The 25,044-nt window shown below is 33.9% G+C and overlaps 1 protein-coding gene across 1 annotated transcript; it reads right to left on the reverse strand.

Annotated features, from left to right (window-relative positions):
* Positions 1-6,067: 6,067 nt before the first annotated feature.
* LOC130231152 (adenosine receptor A1) lies at positions 6,068-15,405 on the reverse strand. The gene is made up of 2 exons (XM_056460586.1): positions 14,827-15,405; positions 6,068-9,218 (listed from the first exon to the last, which is right to left on the reverse strand). Exons 1-2 carry the CDS (start codon positions 15,213-15,215, stop codon positions 8,591-8,593), a joined length of 1,017 nt encoding a protein of 338 aa, XP_056316561.1. The 5' UTR covers positions 15,216-15,405; the 3' UTR covers positions 6,068-8,590.
* Between the last annotated feature and the right edge of the window lie 9,639 nt (positions 15,406-25,044).

The following is a 25,044-nucleotide window of genomic DNA, read 5'->3' on the forward strand; positions in this document are numbered from 1 at the left end:
TAAATTTTTTTGGTGCAATGCCTAATTTCGTTAGATCTTTAGTCAAATCTGGCCCAAAAGGTTCTTTAGATTCTTTTATTTTTGACAGCACAATCCTTTTTGTTGACCAAACTCTTCTCGGTTCTTAGTCAAACAAAGATATTCACTTAGTTATTAATAGTCTTCGGATCAGTTTACCTGTTTGCATAGGTTTTTGGACTAATATATTTGGTGTCATAGACTGGGAACAGTTTTGGCTTCTTTGGAAAAAATATTTTATCTAATAAAGCTGTCGAAGTCATTCATAATGGCTACCCATTCAATAGCAAACTAGCTAAATTTAATAGCAATATTCGCTCTAAATGCCCATTTTGTACTCAATATGACGAAACACATCCTTTACATTAGGAGTGTACTTACTGTAAAGTGTTTTGGGTTGACTTTTCCCAATTTTAATTAAAAAAATCTTATTTCCATATTCTTTGGTTACTCTCTGAACCGAGACCCCTCTCATTGTAAATTTATTATTCATTTATTGCCTTTTCTGGCTACAATTTACACCCATAAATGTAATTTTTCAAAGAAACATTCTTAGTTTCCTCTTAGTTTTTATTTTCAGAAAGAATGTGTATTATTCAATTCACCTATAGCGAATGTGTTTGGACTGTGGGGGAAACCGGAGCACCTGGAGGAAACCCACGCCAACATGGGGAGAATATGCAAACTCCACAGAGAAAGGCCAACTGACCCAGCCGAGGACTCGAACCAGTGACTTTCTTACTGTGAGGCAACAGTGCTACCCGTTGAGCCACCATGCCACCCCTCTTTCTCTCATAATAATAAAAAAAACGATTCGATGTTCACTTATTGGCTTTTTCAGTGTGTAGTAATAATAATAGTAATAAAAACTCAATATTTTTAAATAGATGTATCTAACTTAATTTCAAGGATGTTTGAATCATATACAAATTGAAATGCATGATGTCATATTTGCTTTTGTAAATCAATACACTAGAATTGATTTTAAAAAAGGACAATTAGTATCTTATTATGGGGTGGCACGGTGGCTCAGTGGTTAGCACTGCCCCTTCACAGCAAGAAGGTTGATTCAAGTGCCGGCTGGGACGGTTGGCTTTTCTGTGTGGAGTTTGCATGTTCTTCCCATGTTGGTGTGGGTTTTCTTCGAGTGCTCCAGTTTCCCCCACAGTCCAAACACATGAGCTATAGGTGAATTGAATAAACTATGCTGGATAAGTTGGCGGTTCATTCCGCTGTGGTGACAAAGGAAAATGAATGAATAAATTATACAATTGTTTTCTGATACAACTAACAGTTTTACTTGATTATATTCATGTAAAGAAATGGGCTAAAGCTAAGCCAAATTGGGAACATTGTACTAAAGATATTAAACAATATGTACACCTACAATAAAATACAATTTACTCATCATTTACTTGAAATGGTCAGAGAAATTATTAGTTTCTTATAGATTTAATGGAATTTAGAGTTTATGAGATTAGAATTCATGGAGTCTTATTTCTGTTGAACATTTATTTTGAAGAATATTGTTAAGCGATAGGCTAGTCAGGGTGACACTGTGGCTTAGATGTTAGCACTGTCACCTCACAGCAAGAAGGTTGCTGGTTTGAGCCCCTGGGTCAGTTGTCATTTCTGTGTGGAGTTTGCATATTCTCCCTCTGTTGGCGTGGGTTTCCTCCGGGTGCTCCGGTTTCCCCCACAATCCAAACACATGTGCTATAGGTGAATTGGATTAACTAAATTGGCTGTAGTGTATGAGTGTGTGTGTGTGTGGATGTGAGAGTGTATGGGTGTTTCCCAGTGATGGGTTGCAGCTGGAAGGGTATCCGTTGCGTAAAACATATGCTGGAATAGTTCTCGGTTCATTCTGCTGTGGTGACCTCTGTTAAATATGGCATTAAGAGAAAGGAAAATAATTGAATGAGAGCTAATCATTAACATTCACATTATGAAAAAAAATACAGTGGAACCTAATATATCAACCAGTTTCCAATGGTCTTCAAAATGTCTTTCACTTTCAGCAGAATAAATCAGAACTGATTAGTAAATGTAGATTTTTGGGTGAGCTATTTCTTTAAATGAAGTAAAATAAGTTGCAATTTGGGCGACGCGGTGGTGCAGTAGGTAGTGCTGTCGCCTCACAACAGGAAGGTTGCTGGTTTGAGCCTCGGCTGGGTCAGTTGGCGTTTCTGTGTGGAGTTTGCATGTTCTCCTCATGTTCACGTGGGTTTCTTCCTGGTGCTCCGGTTTCCCCCACAGTTCAACATGTGGTATAGGTGAACTGAATAGGGTATGAGTGTGCATGTGAGTGTGTATGGGTGTTTCCCAGTACTAGGTTGCAGCTGGAAGGGCATCCACTACATAAAACATATGCTTAATAAGTTGGAGGTTCAATCCACTGTGGCGACCCCAGATTAATGAAGGGACTAAGCCGAAAAGAAAATGAATGAATGAATGAATAAAGTTGCTATTTGGCATATTTGTGTAGTTTTAATTCAGTTTTCTGTGTTGTATTGTTGCTTAAATGTTTGAGTAGTATCTGTTTGGTTTCGTGTTTTGAGTGGCTGCTACTGTTGCTTTTAGTCTTAGCTGATGTAATCGACATGGCTGATAAGAAGTTGCTAGTGGTTTACTTTTAGAAGTTTGTCAAGCCAAAACAATGCGTCAAGATTTCAGAATGATAGGCCTTGTTGTGTTTTCTCCTTTTCTCCCTGGCCTGTTTATCTACTGACATGAAGTTCACATTTGTTGTGATGTCTGTAACAGGTCTTATGTTTGGCCAGAGTTTCCGCTTGTCTTGCTTGTCGTGGCGGTCAGTCTGTGGTCATTCAGTTAGTTTGTCGTCTGATTGAGCCTGAGAACCAAAACCATTCACCCTTCTAGGGCTCATCTTTCTCACCATGCAAACAAATGGGTATTTATTGATCGTGATGTATTTTGATAAAGCCATCAGTTCATTGGCAGTCTGGGACAGTGTATTATTGGTTAACTGGAACAGTCATCAACGTTATATCAAATTTAAAGTTTGTATGTAATAAAAATTGACAATCTTGTCTTACTTAAGGTGTCGACAGTGTTAGTCCAAACGGGATTGTTCACCTAAAAATGAAAATTCTGTCATCATTTACTTACTCTTAAATCGTTTCAAAGCTTTGCATCTCTTTCTTTTGCTAAACACAAAAGAAGATATTTTGATGAATGATGAAAACCTGTAACCATACACCTTCTGAGAAAAGTCTTGTCGCCTATCCAAGTTTTAGGAACAACAAATAATAACTTGACTTCTAGATGATCATTTGGTATCAGAAGTGTCTTATATGAAAGGCAAAGGCCTGAGGCAGCACAAATGTCTTGATACCTTAGGCTGTTGATGTTGCCATCCACCCTGCAAATCTTTCGCACTCCCCCATACTGAATATAGCCCCAAACCATGATTTTTTCTTCACCAAACTTGACTGATTTCTATGACAATCTTGGGTCCATGCAGGTTCCAGTTGGTCTTGTGCAGCATTTGTGATGATTGGGATGCAGTTCAACAGATGATTCCTCAGAAGCCACTAGAAGTCAAGTTATTATTTGTTGCTCTGGGATCGACAACTAGACTTTTGTCAGGTAGTGTAGTACTTATACATAGTATATGTACATACTTCCATATTTGTTTTTCCTACTATAAAAGTCAACGGGTTGTTTTCAGATTTCTTCAAAATATCTTATTTTGTGTTCAATAGAATAAAGAGTAGTGAGTATTTTCATTTTTAGATGAACTATCTCTTTAAGGTGAGCAGTTAATGCATTAAGTTAATTCACAGGGGGGGAAACCCCTGTTTGATTTGGTAATCTTTAAACAAAATCTGACCACACTGGAATAGCAATCCTTCCCTTATGATGTCAGTTTGGTGGGTTGGATGATATATGTGTAGCCACGCCCCTCCAACCATTAGTTTGCTCTGAGTAAATGATGAGAGAAAATGGTGATACTATATTTTATAAGTATGTGTTATTTGTTGTAAAGTTGTGAGATAAATATGTCCTTTAAAGCAGTATAATATACATAGTCTGCCTACAAGCAAGAACATTGAAGTATATATGTAGTAGGGCTGTGCGATATCTAATTGCAATTTTTTATTATAATTTTTTTTTATTATTATTATTTTTACATTTTTACAGTGTTTTCTCTAGGATTTTTTCCAGCTGTGGCGGCAGGTCTTTTTTACACATCTACCAACTACCTGTGGTGTTATTTCAATGACAAATGTCGTGAGAGCAGTATTAGAAGTCGAGATCGCATATGTTATAGCCTATACGAGCATGCGGATCTCTTTGCTTGCCCGCCGATTTTTTATGCTTGTGCACAAAACTTCTTGCACGCCCTCTCAAATATAAGCCGCTTTAAGATGTTCCTTCTTGTGCGCTCTCAAATAAACGCTGCTGAGGTGCGATTTAGAGCGTTTATGTAACGAGTATGTCTTCAGCATTTATTAGATTTGCTAGGAATATTTATGAATGCCTCCGGTATTAATGCGTCCTGAAATAAAGTAAAACGGCTATACGTCGTGTTTTCTGGCCTCATGCATCACGCACCTGTCACAGTCAGCCAGTCAGTCAGTCAGCGTGTAACCTTAAAGGGTTAAACAAATGATGCACAGCACTACTACGGTTACAAAAAAGTTCGCGCTGTTGTAATTCACTTACCTTTTAGTACGTTGTGGTGCGATTATCACCCGCTATTAAAAAAATTGAATGTTTTGAATGAGAAGCTGTAATGTTGCTGTGGCGGGATGAGTCTTGGCGTGGCGCCCCGCCATGGAAGAATGAATTTAGCGGAAACCATGTTTTATTTATTAATTTTTTTGACAGATTTTGCGATTGCGATTTAATTTACGATTTAGTTCAAGCTTCAAGCTCATTTAAATTTAATTCAAGCTTCAGCTCAATAATCTGTAAGCCATGGCAACAATTCTGTGACGGCTCTTAAAAATCGCCCATTTTTGTTCGGTGTCTGTGACTTTAAAACCAAAATATTCCTATATTACAAATGCTGTTTTTCTTTGATATTAATTAGTCTATTAATGCTTCTAAAGAAGCAGACACCATAATCCCACTTGTCAGTGCTTTCCTGTTTGTTTTCCTTTTTTCTTTTTTTTTATTGTGGGCGTATTTCAGTTGCGCAGTTCTGATTGGGCAGAATGAAAGTGTGCTCACTCAACTGGCTAGTTAGAAATCCCCGGTCAGATCACACGGTTTTGGCACAATTTTCTTGATGTAGGGTGTCGTCGGGAGTCGTAAACGACAAATGGACGTCGTGACACGAGATAAATTCGTTTAGACTACCAATACCATGTCTGCGACGCTTCACAACACCATCGCAGAAAGTCTAGCATGTTTAATTTTCTGAAGCATTGCGGACTGGTTTTGAAGCACTTCACCTCAGATGTTGTTTGTTATTTTTGTTGTTGTACATATATATTTTACATTGCAGCCTCTTGTGATTAACTAATCATAACATTTCAATTGATTAATAGCACAGCCCTAATATGTAGGACCATAAATTGGTTTGTAATTATTTGAATGTGTCTTTCAATTACTGCGTAAGTCCCAGCTGGGCCAATTAGCATTTCTCTGTGGAGTGTGCATGTTCTCCCCGTGTTGGCGTGGGTTTCCTCCGGGTGCTTCGGTTTCCACGAAACGAAAATCCAAACACATGTGCTATAGGTGAATTGAACAAACTTAATTAGCCGTAGTGTATTAGTGTGTGTGTGTGAATGTGAGAGTATATGGGTGTTTCCCAGTACTGGGTTCATGGTACATTCTGCTGTGGCGACCCCTGATCACTAATGGTCTAAGCCGCAGGAAAATTAATGAATGAAGGTATAATAATAATAATAATAATAATAATAATAATAATAACTGGATTGTAATAAATATTGGTTTGTTTTTTCTCATTGGTGGAGAATCTGGTTGTGTTGATTTCTGTTCCACTGTGTGTTTCCTGTTTGATGTGCATTTCTGTTACATAATCATCTGAAGAAAATCACCCATAGCTCATCCGTATCAACATCAGGCCACAACATAATTTATTACATTCAAAAAGAAAGAGGTGTTTAAAGCTGCAGACTCTTTAGCACAGTATCTGTCCGTGGTTGAACTATTTTTTACATTCAGCATGTCAGCCCAAAAACAGTGTCTTATTCAGTACCCACATGTCATTCAACTTAACCAGCATTGCACTTTTAATCTAATATTATCAGTTGTCACTCTGTCCCGTGCAAACACACCTCCTCAAATAAAGCTCAACATTGAGCGCATAATTTTAACAAATCATAATGCTATCTGCTTGGTGCAGTTACATCGGAAAAGCAATATTTGTGTATTTCCTTGCGATCATGGCAGCAGTAATTCATCAAATGATGGAGAACTGCATTATAACTTGGCACACAGTGTGGACAAGTGCTCTTTCTGCATTTTAAGGAGCTGATTCAGGTGCATGAACCAGTTTGTAGTCTGCTGCATCCTCCTTAGTGTGGATCAGAATGCATAATAACAACGTGTTCTGCACTATTTTTGGCTGTTTTCTCATTTGCATAATTCTTTTAGTCAATTTGCTGCTAATTAAAACAAGCAAAACATCTTCAAATGAATGCTGGCCCTGCGTTCCATTTGGAAGGGCTCATCCTTAAACCCTAATCCCTCTGAAAAGGGTTTACCCTCCAGATTGAGAGCTTTGAAGGGATTAAGGGTGTAGAGGACCAAAAATGTTCCCTAGAACTGACTTGGGATGTGTTTCAGGCTTCATTTTTGTTCCCTTTACGCAGTAACATCTGATGTACGTCATTATTCATGAATACGTTACTCCAGTGTCCACTAGTGGCGGAGCAACTGAAATGGGGTTAAATTAAACACCATAAGCCCTTGAGCACTTTTTAAATGCAACCCAGCTGGCACAGGACATCAACATGACGTCTGCTTGACATTGTACCCCAGCGTCGGGGGACGTTGCATTTTGTTTGAAAATGAAAATCAGGTTAACATCAGAACCTAACGTCCAACCTAAAATCCACCAAATATCAACATCTAATGATGTTACAGCTTGACATTGTGTGGACGTTACCACTAAGATGTCTATCGGACGGACGTTGGATTTTGGTTGCCATACTTTACGAATAAATGTCAGTATTTGACGTCAATATGAAGTTGGTTTAAGATGGTGGCCTGACGTTGGATTTTGGTCACTTTCTAACAAAACCTAAAATCAACCAAATATCAACGTCTAATGATGTTACAGCTTGATGTAGTGTGGACGTTACCACTATGATGTCTATCAGCCGTTGGATTTTGGTTGCCATACTTTACGAATAAATGTCAGTATTTGACGTCAATATGATGTCGGTTTAAGATGGTTGGATTTTGGTCACTTTCCAACACAACCAAAAAAACAAGCAAATATCAACATCTAATGATGTTACAGCTTGACGTAGTGTGGACGTTACCACTAAGATGTCTATCGGACGTTGGATGTTGGTTGCCATACCTTATACATAATGTCAGTATTTGACATCAATATGAAGTTGGTTTAAGATGTTGGCCCGATGTTGGATTTTGGTCACTTTCCAACACAACCTAAAATCAACCAAGTATCTACGTCTAATGATGTTACAGCTTGACGTTGTGTGGACGTTACCACTATGATGTTTATCAGCCGTTGGATTTTGGTTGCCATACTTTACGAATAAATGTCAGTATTTGACGTCAATATGAAGTTGGTTTAAGATATTGGCCTGATGTTGGATTTTGGTCACTTTCTAACACAACCTAAAATCAACCAAATATCAACGTCTAATGATGTTTACAGCTTGACGTTGTGTGGACGTTACCACTATGATGTCTATCAGATGTTGGATTTTGGTTGCCATACTTCATGAATAAATGTCAGTATTTGACGTCAATATGATGTTGGTTTAAGATATTGGCCTGATGTCGGATTTTGGTCACTTTCTAACACAACCTAAAATCAACCAAATATCAACGCCTAATGATGTTACAGCTTGACGGAGTGTGGACGTTACTCATTATTGTATGTCAAAATACCATTGTCCTTATATGCTGGCTAGACATTAAATTTTGGTCACCTGACATCATGACCTAAATCTAACCTAATATTATCGTCTTATGATGTTGTGTGCCTGCTGGGAAGCGTCACAATCATATAGCATTGTGGGACATAAAGGTGCCATACATATGAAGCAGACTCGCTCCCTTGGTCAAAATCGAGAGTTTGAGAGTCTGTCCATGCAGACTTCCCTCATCCACCGCACTTTAAAGTGGTGCTAGAAATTCCCAGAGGGAAGTTTGCAAGTGTTTGTCTGAAAGTGGAGTGGAACGCATCATTAGCCAAGTCAATTATCGCCCACGCAAAGAATTATGGGAATAAAGTGTTCATTAGTTGAGCCTTCATTCCAAATCCTCTTTAACGTGGCTTTGTTTTTTCTAGGAGGATTCATCATTATTGTTCTTACTCCTGAGTGCCCTTTGTAGGTGTATTTTCTCATTTGGAACACAGCCTGCCAGTGAAGTGCTACTGAACTTGTGTTTTCTCTGTGATGGGTCCAGGACCGTGCTGGTTCGGTATGGCTGATGGTGTTTTACAGAGCACAAAGCGCTGGATGATATGAACCAGTGTATCACGAAAGCGTTGAATGCGAAACGCGTACACCAGTGGATTGAGTGCAGAGTTGATGTGCGACATGAAGATGCCCACATAAAAAGCACTCTTGGGCACATTGCATGTAGGGCAGAAAAACACAATGCTGTTCATAATGTGAAGTGGCAGCCAGCAGAGCGCAAAAAGAAACAGAACGAGTGCTAGAGACTTTGCCAGTTTCAGCTCTTTTCGGTAGTATTTGCTGGCGTCGCAAGTGGCCTCGGCTCGTCGATTGAGCTGCCGGCAGATCACGCGGAAGATCTCGGCGTACAGACCGATCATGATGGTCAGCGGCACCACCACCCAGACGAAGAAGTTGAAGTAGACCATGTAATCCATGCGCATGACGTTGGTGAACTGGCACTGGATTGGTGTGGTGCTGACGTTTCCGGGTGGGCTGCGGTGCCAACCGGCCATAGGCACTAAGCCAGTCAGAAAAGAGATGAGCCAACACAAGCCCACAGCTGCCCATGCCCGTCTTTGAGTTACGATGATGTTGTACCTGCCAAAACAATGCAAAGACAATGACATATATTACTTTTTAAAAAGAAACATTTGGACCCAATAAATAGGGTTGCCAACCATCCTTTATTGGCTGGGACATCCTCTGGGACGACCCATTTGATTTGACTTATAAAACTCAAAAAAATATTTAGCTGTTTGTTTAAACTACTTATTTAAAATGAGCTGAAACAAGACAAATCTTGAGATTTCTTTGGGGCAACTCAATTGTTTTATATTCAATCCATTTATATTTGTAACAATGATTAAGTTAACTTAATCGATTTGTGTTGGGACAACATGAAGGAATTGTGTGAAACCCAGCTTTACATAATAGTGATAGTGATTTTACATTGGGTTGCCAACCATCCCTTATTGGCTGGGACATCCTGTATATTGGATAATATTTTAAATATAAATATATATATATATATATATATATATATATATATATATATATATATATATATATATATATATATATATATATATATATATATATATAGCTTCTTGTTTAAATGTCCTATTTAAAATGAGCTGAAACAACACAAGTCTATTCTGATTTATTCTGATTTAACCATAAAAAAGCAGTAGTGATGATCATGACACTCGAGGATGAAGTTTCTGTTCACCTTATTCTGCAGTGCGGAGCTAAGCTTGGTTAACTTCCAATTAATTTGCCTATACAGTTGAAGTCAGAATTATTAGCCCCCCTTTCCAAATTATTTTGGATTGTTTCCCAAATGATGTTTAACAGAGCAAGGAAATTTTCACAGTATGTCTGATAATATTTTTTCTTCTGGAGAAAGTCTTCTTTGTTTTATTCCCGCTAGAACCGAAGCAGTTTTTAATTTTTAAAAGCCATTTTAAGGTCAAAATTATTAGCCCCTTTAAGCTATATATTTTTTGATAGTCTACAGAACAAACCATCGTTATATAATAACTTGCCTAATTACCCTAACCTGCCTAGTTAACCTAATTAACCTAGTTAAGCATTTAAATGTCACTTTAAGATGTATAGAAGTGTCTTGAAAAATATCTAGTCAAATATTATTTGTCATCATGACAAAGATAACATAAATCAGTTATTAGAAATTAGTTATTAAAACTATTATGTTTAGAAATGTGTTGAAGAAATCTTCTCTCCGTTAAGCAGAAATTGGGGAAAAAAATAAACAGGGGGGTAATAATTCAGTGGGACTAATAATTCTGACTTCAACTGTAAACTAGAAATAATAAATGGCCAAGCTACTTGCTCTATAGTGAATTCTGTTTATGACAATACATAAAATGATCTAAGAAGAAAATGCACAACAAAAAGCAACATAAGCTGTATTTCATGGCAAAAAATCAATGTATGTGAATGCCAATGAGGTTCCAATGCCAATAAGGTCAATAAGGGAAACCAATGTCTTCAGGACAGTTTAGACTGTATTTTCTTCTTAGCTGATCTCTGTATAATGAATATTGAATACTAACACAGCTGATTTGTTTACAGGAGTAACCAAGGAAACACTGTTATTCCTGCGGTTCCATAAGCGCCACCTGCTGGCAGAGAGTGAATGTTCATTTTCATTTAGTCTGTCTACTGTTTTTGTTTTAAATGTATGTGTTATGTAGCATAGTGACATAAAGCGAATGTCAGAAATGTTATATTTTGCTATTGTGCAATATAATTTAAAACACTACATGCACAAGCTAATGGGTGAAAGAAGAGAGATACTTCAGCCTGTGATGAAGCAGAGAAAGTTCTTGTTCTATACTCATTTTTTATTTATTATGTTGTATTTACTTTATTATTTTTTAAGGCCGCACGGTGGCTCAGTGGTTGCCTCACAGCAAGAAGGTTCCTGGTTTGAGTCCCGGCTGGGTCAGTTGGCATTTCTGTGTGGATGCTCTCCCCATGTTGGCTTGGGTTTCCTCTGGGTGCTCCGGTTTCCCCCACAAGTCCAAACACATGCACTAAAGGTGAATTGAATAAATCAAATTGGCCATAGTGTATGTGTGGGAATGAGTGTGAATGGATGTTTCCCAGTTCTGGGTTGCAGCTGGAAGGGCATCTGCTGTGTAAAACATATGCTGGATAAGTTGGAGGTTTGTTCCGCTGTGGAGACCCCTGATGAATAAAGCGACTAACGCGAAGGAAAATGAATGACTGAATATTTAAATTATTTTATTGTTTTTATATATATCAGAGTCAGCCATGAAAAAAAGAAGATTGGGCCATTGTTAATTACTTTGCCAGGAATTTTCATTTTTTACTAATTACAGAGTGACTAAGTAGGCAACCCTACAGATAAATCCTGTCATAAAAAAGAAATTAACTGTATAACAGTAAATGTCATGGACCGTGGTAAAATAAATGAGAAGTAACACCTAATCAAAACACTAATGACTAGTGTCTGCGAATATTAAACCACAAAAAAATCAGCTTGCATATGAAATCTGACCGAAAAGTGCGGTTATATTTAATACACATATATAATTTTCCACAAATTTTCTACATAATCAGCTGCATTAACATGCTATCTTAATTTTTTAAAACCATCATAACAGGCAGTGTCAATGCTGTTAGGTATATTGCATATTTATAATAAGTAATATAATTTATTATCAATATTTCCAGTTAAGTTTACTATTAAGCAACTAGGCTTTTATGCTGGCTTTTGGAGATTTTTCTGAAGCTTTATCGTTATCCAGACAAATCCAAAATTCTGTCCAAATTAATTATGATTATTATCATTATTAGCAGCAGCAGCAGTAGTGGTAGTAGTAGTAGTAGTAGTAGGCGTATTAAACAAGTTGCAATTGCCTTACGTAATCCAAGAAAATGTTCTAAAGTAATACATTAGTACTCTTACTATCCATTTTATAAGGTATATAATTGATGAATATTAATGTATTCAGTTTTCTGTTCTCTAGAAATGTGTTACATAAGCAGTTGAAGTCCCATCACATCAAACCTCAAGCAAATGAGAGAGGTTAGGTCCACTGCCAGAATACTATCAGACCAGTGAACATCATTTCCTTTGACAGACAGCAGGAGTTTAATTTAGTTAAAAGCCTTGCATTACACCAGCCCATTGATTTGCATTAAAAAACCAACAGATATATTGCTGTCCTGAAGTCTGGCCAAGAAACATGATAAAACACAACTGATGCATTAGAGCTAAAACTTGTAGAGTTTCATCTCTGCAAAATTCATATCTAAAAATATACTCAAATGTTTTAGCCTCTGACGTATGATTGGATGAAATATTTAAAGCTATTCTGCTTACTGAGCAATTATTTGATTTCTGTACTGTTAAAGTTAAACATTTATTCAACATAATACTGTTACATAACAGAAATAAGCTACTACTGTGCATGGAAAAGATTTTGTTTGATTTTATGCTATAGGCCAGTCTGTGTATAATATTTTATACTATAGACTACTACTTATGCAAAAATGATTTGAATTTATAGTCATTTTATTGCAACTAAGATAATTCAATATATAATTCAGCATTTTATGCTCCGTTTTTTGGTCGACTTGCAAATTAAAAATGAGAATAAATTCTTATCAGAATTTCTGTTTTATTTCAGCAATCCAAATCATTCTGCGCTAATGAAGAGATGGTCACAAAACTAGGAGAATTGTTTGCATTTATACGAATGCATCAAGTTAATACTTTATAAAAACTTAACAACACGTTTGCATGTTTAAATAGCACTTTTAACATGATGTAACTAATACATAAATAAATAAACTATCTATCTGTCTATCTGTCTATCTATCTATCTATCTATCTATCTATCTATCTATCTATCTATCTATCTATCTATCTATCTATCTATCTATCTATCTATCTTTCTATCTATCTATCTATCTATCTATCTATCTATCTATCTATCTATCTATCTATCTATCTATCTATCTATCTATCTATCTATCTATCTATCTATCTATCTATCCGTCCATCAATCCATCCATCCATCCATCCGTTTATTCATCCATCTATCTATCCGTCCATCTATCTGTCCATCCACCCGTCTATCTATCCGTCCATCCATCCAATTGTCCATGCATCCGTTCATCCATCCGTCTATCTATCTGTCTATCCGTCCATCCATCCATCCATCCATCCATCCATCCATCCATCCATCCATCCATCCATCCATCCATCCATCCATCCATCCATCTATCCGTTTATTCATCCGTCTATCTATCTATCCATCCATCCATCCATCCGTCCATCCATCCTTCTATCTATCCGTCCATCCATCCATCCATCAATCCATCCATCCATCCATCCATTTATTCATCCGTCTATCTATCCGTCCGTCCATCCTTCTATCTATCTGTCAATCCATCCGTCCATCTATCCGTCCATCCATCCATCCGTCCATCCATCCATCCGTCCATCCATCCGTTCATCCATCCATCTATCTATCTGTCTATCCATCCATCCATCCATCCATCCATCCATCCATCCATCCATCCATCCATCCATCCATCCATCCATCCCTTTCTGGATTCTTATGTTCAATTGTTTTGTATGTTAAACTCAATTTATCTTTATTTCTATCCGTTAGTTAAGTGTGACGTCACACGAAGCAGTTTCCAGGTCCAAGCGCTCTATCAAACTGTATGGGGAGACTCTAATAATAAACGTTTACAAGGCACTGTAATACTTTCAAAAATCACGATCGCAATATATATGTCCATGCTTATTATCCGATGGCTAGAAAGTGATACATTTTTTATAAATTGCTAAAATTTTGGTATTTGTGATGCAGCAAAAAAAGTGGTCATAAATAAAAATTTTCTCAATTCAAATGAGTAGCGGCTTGGACCCAGAAGCACTATTTCATACGTCACCAATACGTCACGACTTAAGAAGCGGATAGTGATTTTACAGTGTAGATTATGTCAAAGCAGCTTAACATGCTGTAGAAGAATATAGGGAATTGAAACACTGTTTGTATATCCAAATAGCTCCGTCCAGCATACATCTGTAAGTAAATGTTGCATGTATGCAATAAAAAATATAAACAAAATAAATAAATAAATAAAACAATCTTTCAAAGCAGATTTTTGGAGTGCATGAAAATCCTATTTAATTTTTTTTTCTCTTGGACTTTTTCACATTTCCGGGTTTCTCAGTAGCAAAAGTCATCATAGTTGCTAAACTTAGAGTACAGTAAATATTTTTTACAATCCTATTTGCTGAAATAATAAAAGAAAAACTCATTTTATTAGTCAAGACATTCAGAAAAAGGAAAAAAATAGTGCGAGACTAAAAAATGCAGCCAGAAGAGAGAACAACATCAAATTTACTGTCCCGCCTCCATACACCCTGCATTACAAACAAGTGGTAATTCGGGGTTTTTTTGCAATTTGATGCAAATATAATAAAATACATACATAAATACATATTCGTACACTTAAAAAAAAAGGATTCAAGGATTTAAGATGCTGATAAAACGTTAAATGCATCATAAAGAGTCTTGTAAAAATAAAAGGGTCCAGTTGTACCTCAATTTTTCCCCCTGCGTTCTCTGATATTGGTTATTTTTGCCATGGTAAACAAGCTGAATCTATTATATGGTGTGTCTTTCAGACTCACCTGGTTGGGATCTTGACACGCAGGAAGCGATCAATGGCGATGGCCAGCAGGGACAGTATGGAGCTCTGTGTGATGATGACGAGCAGGCAGGAGATGAAGAGGCAGGTGTAAAACTGTGTGGTGAGACCCAAACTGAGGACTACCGCCAGCGGGATGACCAGAACACCCACCGCAATATCAGCCAACGCCAGAGACACGATAAAGCAGAAGGTCGGGTCTCGCAGACCCTGATTCAAGCACACCACCAGGACAACCAGCACATTCCCAATCACTGACGCCAAAGCAATGGTGCTCTCAATTGAAATGTACATCAAATCCACCTTCTCCCAACTCTCCCTTACTGTGAGCGTTGACATCTTGGTCATCTGTAGCAACACTTCCTCTTCCATTGGATCTCCTAGAATCTCATTGCGTTCTATATACTGGTATGTGCTCTCATTTAATACTACACTATAATAAGTGTCACTGAAAGTACATAGAAAGCACTTTGGGTTTCTTCACCGGCGGCTTCATGTCTTCTGGGGTTATTTTGGTCTCATTTTTCTGCATCTTCAGGAACTCCTGCTTCTCCTTCTCCTGTTGCGGAGACTCTGCTGGCTGGATGGGAGGGGTGTTTTATTCTCCTTCTCTGCAGTACTATTTTCTCGCTCGCTCACAGTTTCTCTCTCACTTTCTCGCTCTTTATTTCCTCACACTGTTTCCAAACCTCAAACTCTACTTTGCATTGGGAGTTCAGTAGAGTGTGACTTTGAAATTTACAGCTGAAGGTTTGAGTTGGAATTGTGGTGGATGGGGAATTTTAATTTAAATGTAAATAATTAATACATGTAAATTATGCTTGGATAGTTGAATTTTGACAAATGAAACACACACAGCACACAGCATGTTTTTTATTTTAACTTTTATTTTAGTCAGTTAGATGTTTTTTTTTAATTAAAGGTCAGTTTTTAATTAACATTGATATTTGTAGACACTACCAATAAAATTTTTGTGGTTTAATGTTTTTTTTAAAGCTTTCAGAAAAGGCTTGTTGATTTGATCATAAATACAGTAAAATAGTAAAATTTGGAAATATTATAAGAATTTTAAACAACGATAGTCTATTTATAACAGGAGGAATAAATTATATTTTAAATAAATAAAATATTGCTCAAGAAACATGTATTAAATTATGTGTCATTATATTATTTTACATTATATTTTATTATATTATATTATATTATAAATTGATTATATTATATTATATTATATTATATTATATTATATTATATTATATTATATTATATTATATTATATTATATTATACTATATTATATTGTATTATATTATATTATATTATATTATATTATATTATTTTTATTATAAATTGTTTATATTATTTTTATTATATAATATTTATTTTTATCATATTATATTATTTTATTATATTATTTTTATTATATTATATTATATTATATTATATTGTATTGTATTGTATTGTATTGTATTATATTGAATTGTATTGTATTGTATTATATTATTTTATATTATATTATATTATATTAATATTATATTATATTATATTATATTATATTATATTATTTTATATTATATTATATTATATTATATTATATTATATTATATTATATTATATTATATTATATTAATTATATTATATTATATTATATTATATTATATTATATTATATTATATTATTTTATTTCATTTTATATTATATTATATTATATTATATTAATTATATTATATTATATTATATTATATTATATTATATTATATTATTTTATATTATATTATATTATATTATATTATATTATATTATATTATATTATATTATATTATATTATATTATATTAATTATATTATATTATATTATATTATATTATATTATATTATATTATTTTATTTCATTTTATATTATATTATATTATATTATATTATATTATATTATATTATATTATATTAATTATATTATATTATATTATATTAATTATATTATATTATATTATATTATTTTATATTATATTATATTAATTATATATTATTTTATTTTATTTTATTTTATTTTATTTTATATTATTTTATATTATATTAATTATATTATATTATATTATATTATATTATATTATATTATATTATATTATATTATATTATATTATATTATATTATATTATATTATATTATATTATATTATATTATATTATATTATATTATTTTATATTATATTATATTATATTAATTATATTATATTATATTATATTATATTATATTATATTATATTATATTAATTATATTATATTATATTATATTATTTTATATTATATTATATTAATTATATTATATTATATTTTATTAATTATATTATATTATATTATATTAATTATATTATATTATATTATTTTATATTATATTATATTAATTATATTATATTATTTTATATTATATTATATTAATTATATTATATTATATTATATTATATTATATTATATTATATTATATTATATTATATTATATTATATTATATTATATTATATTATATTATATTATTATATTATATTATATTATATTATATTATATTATATTATATTATATTATATTATATTATATTGTATTGTATTGTATTGTATTGTATTATATTGTATTATATTATATTATATTAATTTTATTATATTATATTATATTATATTATATTATATTATATTATATTATATTGTATTGTATTGTATTGTATTGTATTGTATTGTATTATATTGTATTATATTATATTATATTATAATGTATTATATTATATTATATTATAATTTAAAAACAGTTGTCTATTTTTTACAATAGATCACAATTTCCAGGACATAATTTCGTTCATAGTTCTGTAAATATATATTTTTTAAATATATTTTTTTCATTTTGATTTTTATTTATAAAAATTTTTATTAGGTTCAGCTTAGGCCAGACAATAAAATATACATAATATTGATATAAACACTGATACAATTCACCAAACAAGAATTAAAAAAATTATCAGGAAAACATAATTATATACTGAATAAGTATATAAATAAAAGGTAAAATACCACACACACAATTAAATACACCTAATATATGATCTTGTTTGCCTATTTTTGTTGAATATCTTTGCATTTCAGTTCAGTAAAATTCTTTTTCCTGTCATTCCAGTTCAACATCCTGTGGTTCATGGATAACTATATTAAAATTCACACTCTTGAACCGAATACGAACCAAAATTGTATTTAACCCTGAATCAGGCACTTGCATGTCCCAGAATCCTCTGTTTCCTGCCTCTGTCGCTCTGTGTCTCTATCACAGACATAATTTGATATTCAAATGTTTCTACCCAGGAAATCGGACATCATCTTCATCAAATTAATTTTTCAGTAATGCTCATTGTAGTGTGGTAATGGATTCGTCTCAGTATTGAGCAAAGCACTTGCCTTCCATGATCATTTCATCTTGTTCACTGGGCTCCTCGGCATTATTATCATGTCTATTTTAGTCCTCTCATGTGGAGCTGAGATTTCCTTTTTGAGTCATAACACAGTGATCTTATTGCACTCTTGTAGCTCAGGGGAGTTTTCATTTAGACTTTATTGTAATATCAACTTTATCTTAGATGTGTCTACATGGTGCTCTCGGGAGTTCAAAAATAATTGATGTAGATCCAGATCTGGTTTATGGATTAGATGAGTTCATATGGGGATCATGGCAAGTCTAACATTACTGAGATTTATTTTACTAGTGGATTTTTAATGAGAAAAATATCTAGCAACAGGAGCCTCCATTTTTATAGGTTATGTATTAAAGGACATTTTTGCAGGTAAGGCTAGGTATAAACAAATAAAACATTGTCTTTTATAATAATCTTTTAATTTCAATGTTTATTTATTTAGAGCCGCCAGCTAGCTCTCTTTACCTCTCACATAGTCACTCACTGAAGCTAAGCAGGGCTGCACCCGGTCAGTACCTGCAAGGGAGACCACATGGGAAAGCTAGTGGTGTTAGTGAGGCCAGCAGGGGGCGCTCAACCTGTGATCCGTGTGGGTCCGAAAACTCCAGTATAGTGAAGGGGACTCTATACTGCTCAGTGAGAGCTGCCTTTTGGATGAGACGTTAAACCGAGGTCCAGACTCTCTGTGGTCGTTAAAAATCCCAGGATGTCCTTCGAAAAAGAGTAGGGGTTTAAATCTGGCATCCTGGTCAAATTTGCCCACTAGCCTCTGTCCATCATGGCCTCCTAACCATCCCCATATCATAATTGGCTTCATCACTCTGTCTCCTCTCCACCAATCAGCTGGTGTGTGGTGAGCAGTCTGGTGCAATATGGCCAGGTGGATGCTGCACACTGGTGGTGGATGAGTAGATTCCCCCAATGTTTAAAGCACTTTGAGTGTCCAGAAAAGTGCTATATAAATGTAATGTAATTTATTTAATTCCATTTAATATATTTATCTTTTAATCCACTCAAGAAAGTGCTGATGTATAATGTTTCTGAATTTGTGGGTGTTTACAAGTTAACAGGTTACATTACATTCTGAAGCGTTTCTTAAAAGTTGTGTACATGTTAGTATGTAACATTATTAAAGTAATCTTTTTGAAAAAAAAAATCTTTTTCTTATTGTAATGTGAACTGGATGTTCTAGTAACATTTAAATAAAGTTGTGAGAACATTAATATAACATCAGACTGAAATGCTATGAAGCTATTTTTTAATAATGTTATCATAAGCAAACCATAATGTTAATATAACATTCAAAACAGTGGCTGGCACAGTGGCTCAATGGTTAGCACTGTTGCCTCACAGCAAGCAGGTCACTGGTTCAATTCCCAGCTGGGTCAGTTGGCATTTCTGTGTGGAGTTTGCATGTTCTCCCTGTGTTGGCGTGGGTTTCCTCCGGGTGCTCTGGTTTTCCCCACAGTCCAAACACATGTGCTATAGGGGAACTGAAGAAACTAAATTGGCTGTAGTGCATGAGTGTGTGTGTGAATGAGTAAATGAGTGTGTATGGGTGTTTCCGAATATTGGGCTGCAGCTGGAAGAGCATCCACTGCGTAAAACATATGCTGGAATAGTTGACGATTCATTCTGCTGTGGCGACCTCTGATAAAGCAGAGACTAAGCCAAAGGAAGATGAATGAATGAATGAATGAATGAATAACATCTTAAATAAAGAACGTTTTGAATGTTCTAAGAACCTTCCGCAAAATCCTTTTATGACTTACTGAGAATGTTAGAGAAACATTCTGAGAACTAATATAATGTGAATGGAATTTTCTATTAATGTTTTAAAATAACATTCAGAAAACATTACTATAACATCAGACTGAAATGTTAGCAAAAAGTAATGATAACTTTCTTACAACATTAATATGTTGTTTAAAAAAATTTACATTTTGACATTTGAATTTTTAAAAATGACTATATATATATATATATATATATATATATATATATATATATATATATATATATATATATATATATGTATATAAATGATATATAACTCAATTGGAAGGTAAAACAGAAGATAAAACTTTTTAGAGCCTAAAATCAAAATAAACATTTTAGAACATAAAATTGTCAATATTAGGTAATGATAATGTTTTTACAACGTTAATACATTGGACATTTTGACGTTTTATTTAAAAATATATATATATATATATATATATATATAACTTAATGGAAACATTAAACAAACTTTTTCAGAGCCTTTTATTCCTGCAGAAATAAAACAAGACTTTCTCTGGAAGAAAAAATATTATCAGACATACTGTGAAAATTTCCTTGCTCTGTTAAACATCATTTGGGAAATTTTCAAATAAAATAAATAAATTCAAAGGGGGGTGAATAATTCTGACTTCGTGTATATTTTTAATGTATCAATATATAACTTAGAGGATATTAAACAAACATTTTTATAACCTAAAATTGTTAATGGTAAGGTAATAATACATACTTACTTACTTAGGTAATAATAATGTTTTTACTACGTTAATACAAAGAATTAAAAAAATTGACATTTTGACATTTTATTTAAAAAATGAAGGACATATAACTTAATGGTAACATTAAACAAACATTTTTAGAGCAAAAAATTGTTAGCTAGAAGCATTTTATTAAAAAAAGAACTGTAAGGGAACATTTTATTTAAATATATATATATATATATATATATATATATATATATATATATATATATATATATATATATATATATATATATATATATATATATATATATATATATATATATAAACTAATGGGAATGTTAAATGAAAATTTTTAGAACCCACATTTTTTTATGGTAACATTTTAATAACGTTAATACATTGAATAAAAAAAATTGACATTTTTACATCTTATTTAAAAAAATAAGGATATATAACTTAATGGTATTGTCAAACAAACATTTTTGGAGCCTAAAAACGTTAGCTAGAAACATTTAATTTAAAAAATAATGATTAGGGAACATTTTATAAAAAAAAGTAATAAAATATAACTTTTTGAGGACCAACGTGAACACGGGGAGAACATCCACACAGCAAACTCCACACAGAAATACAAATTGATCCAGCCGGGGTTCAAACCAGCGATCTTCTAGCTGTGAGGCCTTGTTTCCAAATCATGCAATAAAAATCTAAGAGAGCCCCCGCAACCGACCCCACCCCTAAACCCCACTATCACTATGACTTGAGCCAATCAAAACATGTTCAAAAACGCTCTTTTGTTTTGGACCCGCCCACCAATCTGCTACTTTTATACTGTAATTATTCAAATTATTCCCATTACTTTTATTTTATTTGAGATGTTTATTTATTTTAATGCAAAATATTAATCTTTTAAGCAACTCAAGGAAACGTTGATCTATAATGTTATGATTGACCAATCAGAATCAAGCTTTTCAAACAGCTAGCTGCGTCGTAATGAAAGTAAACGGCACGCCACCTTGCCAAAAATCTCCTAAAATGTTCTCTTCGGATGTTCAACCCCATTTTAAGACTGTCCAGCACAGTGATGTTCGAAGTAAATGCTGTTCTTGTACTTTTCTGACAGAATGTCTTAATAAGGCAATCTCTTTGATTGCTTTCATTCCATTAAGATGCAGCAAACACCAGAAAGTCTTTCCAGGGAAATGCAATACTTCAGATTTAGTGTTATTGAAGATATTTTGCTTAGTCCATCACTTCCATCATATTTCATTAGTGAGTCTTCATGCACTGTTTGTGTTGATGTGAGGCTGTACCATCACTTTTCCAAGTGTCAGGCAAATTTGTTTATAATTGAATTTCCTGCTGATCCAGTCTTGACCTTACTTTGCATTGGACGGACAATTTATAATAGGTAAAAGAGGCAGGGAATGTACAAAAGCAAGCTGGAAGCATTATGAAACGCACATGGAAATGTTCTGGTCAATACTTCTCATCAGGCATTACAGTCTGTGCAGTTTGTCAGAGACGAGTGACAAGAGAACCATAAAACCCAGAGTTGTCATGGTGATGCATGCTGTCATCTAATTGTAGAGAGATCAGTGAATCAAGCAGAAGGGGCTTTGGGCTGCCCTGTAGGACTGTTGACTCGAGCAGTAAGCATTAATTGTGCCGCGCACAACCAGTGTGATGCATACAGCACTGATAAATCTGTTTATGGCCGTCATCATTGGTGGTGATGATGATGGAAAAGTGCTCTAATAATTTCTGCAATTAAATACACACTACTGCACTCATACAAAGGGCATGACGTAGACTTGTGAAAAAATGTGTATTTGAGATTCATGTTTTTATTTTTTCTCCATTTATTTCTGCTTTTGAATCGCATTATGAGATCTTAATCTTTTTTCAGACAACATTTTCCCAAAAACCATTGGAAAAAGGACCTTTTATTAATATTTTTAATAGTTTAAAGTGATATATTGTCTGGATTGGCGTTGTATATTAAGCTACAAAAACCTTGGGCTCTATTTTAACAATCAAGGTGCAAAGTCTAAAGCGCAGGGCGCAAAAGCATTAAGGCGTGTCTGAATCCACTTTAGCTATTTTAAAGGACAGAAACATACGCTCTGCACCCCGGCGCATGGTCTAACAGGGTTGTGCTTATTCTCTTAATGAGTTCTGGGTGTGTTTTGAGACTAACCTACATTAAACCAATCACAGCCTCATCTCTCATTCCCTTTAAGAGTCAGTTGTGTCACGCAATGCGCATTTCCTATTTACATGGCGGACTTTGTAAGTGAACGCTTCACCAGCAAGAAAACAGTTAAACAGACCTCCTGCAGCACATGGATAAAGACTAAGCCTCCTCTATTCGGCCTCTTTACTTTCTCTTTACTTTACTTTTACTATTTACTTTACTCATTTACTTCCGTGGAGTGAGGAAACGGTGGAAACTCACTCCATTAAAGACATCTATTAGCCTACATACTTAATTTCGTTTGTTAAGCACAAAGATTTGTTTCAAAACTATTTCTAAATTCAGTTCTAATTTCCAGCAAATTAATAAATGAGCATTAATAACGAAGTGTGGTCAAAAAACTGAGTTATATCCAAACACACGTCCTATTCCAATCCCCTATATAGTGATGCAGACGTCTCCAAAACCCGACAGATGGACAAATCTAAACTTGTTTTTATTAAAACAAATTTAAACATGCATCTAATAAATAATACTGCTAATAATAATAACATAATACTAATGCAAATTGTCTTGAATAAACTGAAAAAGCCTCCCAAGATGAAGAAGGGATGGAGGCAGTGGTTTTTATATTTATTAGAAAAAATAATTTTTGTAATATTTTAATCCTTTAATTCTTTTTCATTCGTAAAGATATTTGTGTATTGCTGTACATCCTGTGTGTAATAAGCAATGTGTAAGCGAGGCACACAACTAACGCGCTCTGCACTGGACTTTAGATCTGCTTTCAGCTGGTCTACTGAACAGTCTATTTCAGTTCCTCAAAATAGCAACGCACCAACAATGCGCCTTAACACACCTGTTTTCTAGACCGAAACACCCATGACTCCACAAAGTGACGCAAATGGATTTACTATTTAAACAACGTTCTGCAAAATGTGAAAAATAGGATTGCGTTGCTCTAAAAAAAACACGTCTTGCGCCTTTTTGCGCCGGGTGCATGATAGGGCTGCTTATAATAAGCTGCCAGTATATTATCTGTTTTTTTACTGACTTGTATCTCTAAATATGATTTCATATACATTATACACCAATCTACATTTTGTTGAGAGCCATCTGTTTGGAGCATGCCTCTCCACTTTTTTTCTTTCAACTCCAGCAAGCAGTTCTGGAGATCTGAACACAAGACTAAATCATCCAGCTGCTAAATTAGCATCTGTTCTTTTATATTTGCCCATATTTGCAGCTGATATCCCTTTCTGATAGGTATTTCATGTAATCTTCCATAATAGATGTGAGGAGGCAAACATCTACTTAGGGAAATCTTTGAAATTCGGTCAGTCAGGATTCAATGCTAAAAGTTTTTGCCTCAAGCAAAACTGTTAAATGCTTTTAAAGAATTTATTAGTGACAGTAACGATTCTTGATTGATTTATTCATTTTGAACAAAGCTTTAAACAACATCGTAGACATTGAGTTGTCTCAGAAAGTGATTCATTGATTTTGTGTTTATGTTTTTAAGTATAATTCATTCACAGCTATTGGCAAGATTTGAATAAAGTCAACCACATAGCAATGAGTTAGCAAATATTCAACATTCTTAGCAACATTTCACAACAGCGTCATTATGATGAAATCTAAGCAAGTAAACAACCACACAAAACATCATAGTAATTATATTGTTACTTTTCCACACCTTTCACAAATACAGCATTACATTTAGTGACATTTGAGCAAGCAAGCACCTAGCAAGCACTCAGAAATCCCGAGCAACCATTCTTGTGAAAAATCACATGATTTGCAAAGGCAATACCACTCACATTTTCCTCAATTACAACTAGTAAAATTATATATATTTACATATAGTTTCAACCCAGGCTCCTTCTGAAAATGTACCACTATATACATTTCTGGAGATCACCAAATACGTCCCAGGAGCTATGTTTTTTTGCAGTTTTTGTGAATCCACCAGAAGCCGCTGTGTATGCTTTCTGAGATCTCAAATTTCTCTCGCGGGTGCAGACCTGCTGTTCTCATGTCAGCTGGTAAGCGCTAAAAGGAACGGCGTCATAACGCCT

The sequence above is a fragment of the Danio aesculapii genome, chromosome 6 (assembly GCF_903798145.1).
Source record: "Danio aesculapii chromosome 6, fDanAes4.1, whole genome shotgun sequence".
Taxonomy (NCBI): domain Eukaryota; kingdom Metazoa; phylum Chordata; class Actinopteri; order Cypriniformes; family Danionidae; genus Danio; species Danio aesculapii.

Bases quoted from the DNA above. Each gene is read 5' to 3' on its own strand.
- LOC130231152 (XM_056460586.1), bottom strand. From the start codon at position 15,215: ATGGAAGAGGAAGTGTTGCTACAGATGACCAAGATGTCAACGCTCACA. The intron at 9,219-14,826 runs GTGAGTCTGAAA...TTGTTTTGGCAG, and splicing joins CGTGTCAAGATCCCAACCAG to GTACAACATCATCGTAACTC.